At 41.2% G+C, this 6375-nt stretch overlaps 1 protein-coding gene across 1 annotated transcript in view; it reads right to left on the bottom strand.

Moving 5' to 3' along the window:
* Window positions 1-242: 242 nt before the first annotated feature.
* The window catches only part of GTF3C4 (general transcription factor IIIC subunit 4), a 21931-nt gene continuing 15798 nt past the window's right edge, over window positions 243-6375 (bottom strand). The window contains exons 4-5 of the mRNA XM_017517588.1: window positions 3827-3915; window positions 243-2271 (exon numbers count right to left, since the gene is read on the bottom strand). Of these exons, the coding sequence (XP_017373077.1) occupies window positions 2207-2271; window positions 3827-3915 (154 nt within the window). The 3' untranslated portion in view covers window positions 243-2206. The remainder of the gene's footprint in view (window positions 2272-3826; window positions 3916-6375) is intronic.

Below are 6375 nucleotides of genomic sequence, written 5' to 3'. Positions count from 1 at the left end.
TGTTGCCATGCTTACTCCCATAGAAACATACAATAACAATTTGGGAGATACTCTGTAGTTACTCCCACTAGTTAAATTTTCTCAAAAACACACAACTGCTTTAAATAAAAACTTAACCTAAGTTTTAAATGACAGCAGCCCAAAATTCCCCAGTAAGAACAATTCCCTACTGATTCTAATTGGGGCGGGAGTGAAACTATGCCATAATGATTAAAACTGCAATAATTTTTTGACATGATCTTAATTTTTACTCTTATTTATTGTAAAGAGAAAAAAACAGCTGCAGACACAAATGACTTCATACAATGTTCTGAATTTTTACTCATGATTTCAATGCTGCTTAGTTTCTTTCTTGAAAATCAATAGTGAATAAACAGTCTTCTTGAAATTACCAAAAGGAGAAAAATAAGCAGAAGATAATAGCAAATACATGATTCAACATAGGAGACAAAACAGCAATTTGAATAGAAACAGAAGACATTTTAGAGCAGACTGTTTGGAAGTGCCTCCAAGGGCCCTTGTCTCCACTACTTGTCAATGGGGGGGTTGGAGGGGAGGTTGCCGTGTCATCCACGTGTCAGCGTTTCCTTTTTTTTGAGGCAGAATCTCCAGCTTTGCCCAGGCTGTAGTGCAGTGGTACCATCTCGGCTGAGTGCAGTTTCTGCCTCCTGGGTTCAAGTGATTCTCCTGCCTCAGCTCCTCAGTAGCTGGGATTACAAGCATGCGCCAACATGCCAGGCTAACTTGTATTTTTAGTATTTCGCCACATTGCCCAACCTGGTCTTGAACTCCCAGCCTCAAGTGACCTGTCCGCCTCAGCCTCCCAAAGTGCTGGGATTACAGGTGCCTGGCCTCAATGTTATTTCTAAAGAAGTGTGGACAAAATGTCTTTCATTAAGGATACAAAATAAAAGCAGGGAATTATATTAAAGACAAAAAAGATTGCAAGAAATAAGAATCTCATATTTTACATGTCCTATCCAACTTTCCAGAAAAATGTACCATTTCAAGGTGTGTACACTGCAGTCCTGTTGATTAGCACCAACCCCCGCCGGACGTTTCAGAATCCAAGAACACTAATTCCAGAATCTTTTAGGTTTTGATTGCGTGATCAATCAAATTGATGTCTGGGACATCTTAACAGACCACTGGGGGTGGGGGTGGGGTCGGGGGGCAGAACCTGGATTCTATATATCAAGGAACTGTGCAGAGGAAAGAAATTCCTAGGCTCTGTTCAGCTGAACTGTACAGCTTACAGCACCAGAGCTCAAGGGTCTCACTTCTGAGCTGTCCCTCTCTAGAAGTCTCTAGATAGACCCCTGGATACTAAATGAAACATCCAGAAATGTCACCATTAAAAATACTAAAAGTTGTAATTATTACTAAAAGAGGAAGGTATGTTTTTTCCTCTGTGTACAAACAGCTCATCTAGGCTACCACAGTTAAGTCTGAAGCAGGGCTGTGATGTGGGTGAACTCCAGTATTTGACATCTTTATACAGGTTAAGGAGTTGGGTCAGGAAACCTGATGACACAGGAGAGAATGAAAAATGTCACAATTATTAATTATAATAGTCACCAGATCATTTGACACAGTAAACTTTAGTCTTGGCTTCAACTAAGAATATAGAGTTTTAAAAAAATGTTTTTCATATGCATGAAAAACAAGAATGGAAGGATGCATATCGGCAGCTATTTTCCGAGAACAAAACACCTGCCCATGCATTGCTTTATATACTTTTAATCTCTGTTGGTACATCAGATGCCATGGACCAAGCAATTTAAGTTCTGGAGCCAGAAGGCAATTCCAGACCAAAGCAAAGATTAAAACCTAACTCAACCCAGCAAGGTCCTTATCCAAACTCTCTAGAAGAGACCATTCTGTTCCTAGAAATGACGGGACGTTGTGTTCAAGTTGTGTCCGTCAAGATATTTAAAAATAAATGTTCCTCATTGGTCACAAAGCCGGGGCTAATGCTCATCTCAAAACGACTCCAACTCTCTGAGTTCAGCCATTTCAAAGGACATCCTTGAGTCCCTGGAGATGAGAGTGCCCTTCAGAAATGAGCTGCAGGGGCTCTTCACAGTCACCAAGGGCTTCTCTCCACTCATGAGGGTCAGGCTTCCTCCAGCACATCCTTCTCTTCAGGCTGAAGTTTCCTATGGCAGAGTTCATTATGTCCTTCCATCTTTCCGTCACTGATTATTTAGAAGACAGGAGAGTCACAGAAAGGGCAGGGGCTTTGCAGTAATCTCTTAATCCAGTCGGGATCTGCAAAAGGAAGACAAGTGGTATCTACCATGAGCTTTGGAAAAGGCAGTCAGAAGGGAGGACAGTGGGCTGTAGTGGTGAGAGATGGGTATTCTGGTCCTGACTGCAATGAACCAGCTGCGCATCCCTGGACAAAGCACTTCACTGCTTTGGGCTTGGATTTTCAACATTCCAAATGAAGGTGGACTAAACTTGTGGTTCTCAAAGTTAAGTGTGATGAAACAGGAAAGTAAGGATAATGTGTTCATAAAGCCGAATTTATTCAATTTAAAGAAAGGACTATATTCTGAGAATGTGTTCTTCATACACTGTTAATGTTAAAATATTCTCATAAAGTAACAGTAATCGGAATTAAAAAAAAATGCTATGCCCTTGCGAAATAAAAATGTGGCAACATTGCTCAAATCCTCCTCCTCTTTCACCTGTGAAAAGCTCTGCTCCAATGCTCTTCTTAGATTCAGTAGCTTCTCATTCTTCCTAAAAGCTATACATGGCTAGACTCAAAGTTGATGGGCGTGATTTTTAAAGTTCCAATCTTCTCCAGATTTCCTGCCTAGGCAGCATATCAATTACCAATTGCAGTTAACAATTTAAAAGTTCCCAAGAATGTATTTCAAAATAATCCATCAAGAGAAGGGAGGTGGGTAAGGGAACTACATATGAAACAGAAAAGGTCATGGGTTGATAATTTTTGAAGTTAAGTGACGGGCACACAGGGATTTATTACATTCTTCTCTTTCCTTTTGTGTATGATTGTAGTTTCCCTAATAGAAAGCTACAACACAACACAAGGTATCAACATGCAAACTTCTGGGAATTAGAGAGCTCCTGCCGGTTTAGAACAAAACTCAAGAATAAGGATGTAGTTTTATACAGGATGCTCTGTTTCAGCTGAAACCAGAATATTCCCCCAAAAGTACGTATACAATTGTGTATTTTGTATCTAGTTGTCTCACTTGGTTAGAGTGTGATATTAACGTCAGGACAAAATCTGACATTCGCATCATTATTAAATCACTAATTCCTTGCCCACCTTACAGTCTTATTTCCAGGTAGTTATCTCAGAAACAGATGACATCAGAGCTATCAGGAAAGAGAATATAGATCAACTAGGCAAAAACCCATCATGGCTACTAGAATGGCTCCAAGTGAATATCCTGTTACTGGTTCAACAGTGTTGTCTGCGTATACAGTATCATTTACAGAGTTTACATTCAAATATAATCTATCTATGTCATCTACTAAAACAAGCTCTGACATTTTTTGGAATGAATAATTTGCTTGCAGTGACAGAACAGCAACTGCAGACTCACTTAAATCACACGCTAAATGAATATTCACTTCAATATGACATTCCAATGGCCATGTTTTAGTTAGCTGTGGCTTCACAGTAACACCGTAAAGAGCAACAGGAGCCTGCTCCCCATCCCCCATCCCTGACAGCACAACACCAAGAAGTGTAAAGTGTGACTTGAACTGTTATTCTGGGGTGCTGGCCCTCTGCCAGCATGCTCCATCCAGCCACCCACCCTCCCAAGTAAGCGAAAGCATTCACCTTCTGGAGCTGGATGCCGGGCAATGCTGTCATGGAGCAAACACCTTCTATATATCAAACTCTGGCAGGACTGGTAGGTTAAGAAGCACCTGAAAGAAAACAGACTGTATTGGCACGGGAGAGGGTTTGCTCTACTACCACAGAGAAGTATCATAAAACCAGACATTAACCAAGTAGAAGCATAATACTTATACATTCACAGTAACAATGTATCCCCCTGTGCACCAAAGCTGGCCAAACCTATCCCCCATGCTTCGCAAGCAGACACAAAGATTCTTTTTTTTTTTTTTTTTTTTTTTTTTGAGACGGAGTTTCACTCTTGTTACCCAGGCTGGAGTGCCTGGGTTCAGGCAATTCTCCTGCCTCAGCCTCCTGAGTAGCTGGGATTACAGGCACGCGCCACCATGCCCAGCTAATGTTTTGTATTTTTAGTGGAGACGGGGTTTCACCATGTTGACCAGGATGGTCTCGATCTCTTGACCTTGTGATCCACCCGCCTCGGCCTCCCAGACACAAAGATTCTAATCCAGGTAGATTGCAGCCGTTTTTCCTATTTGAGCATAGAAAAGAATTTAGTCTGTTCATACCTGACTGCACTTTGAATTCCTGATATGTTTTTAAAAAACGGATCATGTATTATATTGAAAATTATTCTTTTTAGGTTTTTTGTTATTGCTGTTGTTTTGAGACAGGGGCTTGCTATGTTGACCAGCCTAGCCGTGAACTCCTGGGCTCAAGTGATCCTCCTGCCTAAGTCTCCCAAGCAGCTGGGATTACAGGCATGTGCCACTGTGCCCAGCTTTCTGTTAGTTAAGACTGGGTATAACTACTGTCTTTAAGACTCTGGCAGTACATTGGGGAACACCCTGAAGAATATCAAAGGCAAAATTAATGGTGCAGAAAAACCCGACAGGTCACTAACAAATGTTCACAGGTTCAATTTCATCCAAGGATTATTCTTTGAGCATCAACCAGCACCAGGCAAATAAGGACAGATGGGATGCGATGAGATGGGAAAGAGTACATCTGGGTTGCAGGGAAGGTTTCCCAAAAGGTAACCTTTCAGGTAAGCAACCAAGGAGTAGAAAATACAAAGGAGGGGAAGGGACTCCAAGCAGGTTTACCATGAGTAAAGACTTGGGTATCTAGGAAGAAAGATTACATCTGAGCAACAGCAAGCACTGGTTCTCAACTAGAGAGAAACCATACTGAGGTATTTCGGCACTAACTTTGGTCAGTAAAAAAGAAAACAATTTTCCTGAAAGAACCTATGTGGAGGACATTAATGTTAGTGCTTACACATGTGGCTTCTAGAGTCAGAATGTCAGATTCTGAGCTATGCCACAAACCACCACTGTAACTTGGGCAAATTATTTGACTTCCCCAGGCCCCAGTTTCCTCATCTGTAAAAACAAAAGTCATCATGACGCTCCCCATGCATGGTTGTTCTGAAAATACATCCTACCTATCCTTATTTGCCTGGCCTTGGCAGAGGCTCAATGAATCGTCTTTGGATGGAATTGAACCTGTGAACATTTGTTAGTGTCCTGTCTTTTTTTGGCACCATTAATTTTTCTGCACCAAAGGTCATGGGTTGATAATTTTTGAAGTGACGGGCACACAGGGATTTATTATATTCTTCTCTTTCCTTTCGTGTATGATTGTAGTTTCCCTAATAGAAAGCTACAACACAAGGTATCAACATACAAACTTCTGAGAATTAGAGAGCTCCTGCCGGTTTAGAGCAAAACTCAAGAACAAGGATGTAGTGCACCAAAGCTGGCCAAACCTATACCCCATGTTTGCATATTCATCAGGGTTTTCCCCAAAGTACTGTCAGAGTCTTAAAGACAGTGGTTATACCCAATGTTAACTAACAGCCAGGTGCAATGGCACACACCAGTGATCCCAGTAAGTTATTTTCACAACTATCATCATACGGCAACTTAATACATGTGGACCGCTTAGACTGTGCCTCGTATATTAATACTGCTCAATATTTTTATTACTAACCTAAAATATACCATAAGCTTGTTTTCTATTCTTCTCTCTTAAAAAGTCTGAACAGTCAAATTAGAAAAAGTGTAGAAGTCAGGAGGCGTGGTGTTACATGCCGGTAGTCCTAGCTACTCAGGAGGCTGAGGCAGGAGGATCACTGGAGCCCAGGAGTCCACCATGGGCAACATAGTGACACCTCATTTCCCCATCTCAAGAAAAGTATGGGAATTCAATACAAATTGGAAAAAAATCCAAATTATCAATAAGGGAGTAAATTATGAAACATCCATACAATGGAAACCTCTAGTCATTAAGAATGGTATCTTTGTACTGATGTAAAAGAAAGTCCATACATTTTTGATAAGAGAGCTGGTGAGGTATTAATATGGTATGTGTAGCACAATCTTGTTAAAAATGTGGCTGGGCACGGTGGCTCATGCCTGTAGTTCCAGCACTTTGGGAGGCCAAGGCAGGTGGATTACTTGAGCCCAGGAGTTCAAGACCAGCCTGGGCAACATGGTAAAACCCCATCTCTACCAAAAATACAAAAA

Source organism: Cebus imitator, unplaced genomic scaffold, assembly GCF_001604975.1.
Source record: "Cebus imitator isolate Cc_AM_T3 unplaced genomic scaffold, Cebus_imitator-1.0 Scaffold638, whole genome shotgun sequence".
In the NCBI taxonomy this organism is placed as follows: domain Eukaryota; kingdom Metazoa; phylum Chordata; class Mammalia; order Primates; family Cebidae; genus Cebus; species Cebus imitator.
The sequence above is the reverse complement of the archived record's forward strand: the minus strand, read 5'-3'. Positions and strand labels throughout refer to the sequence as shown.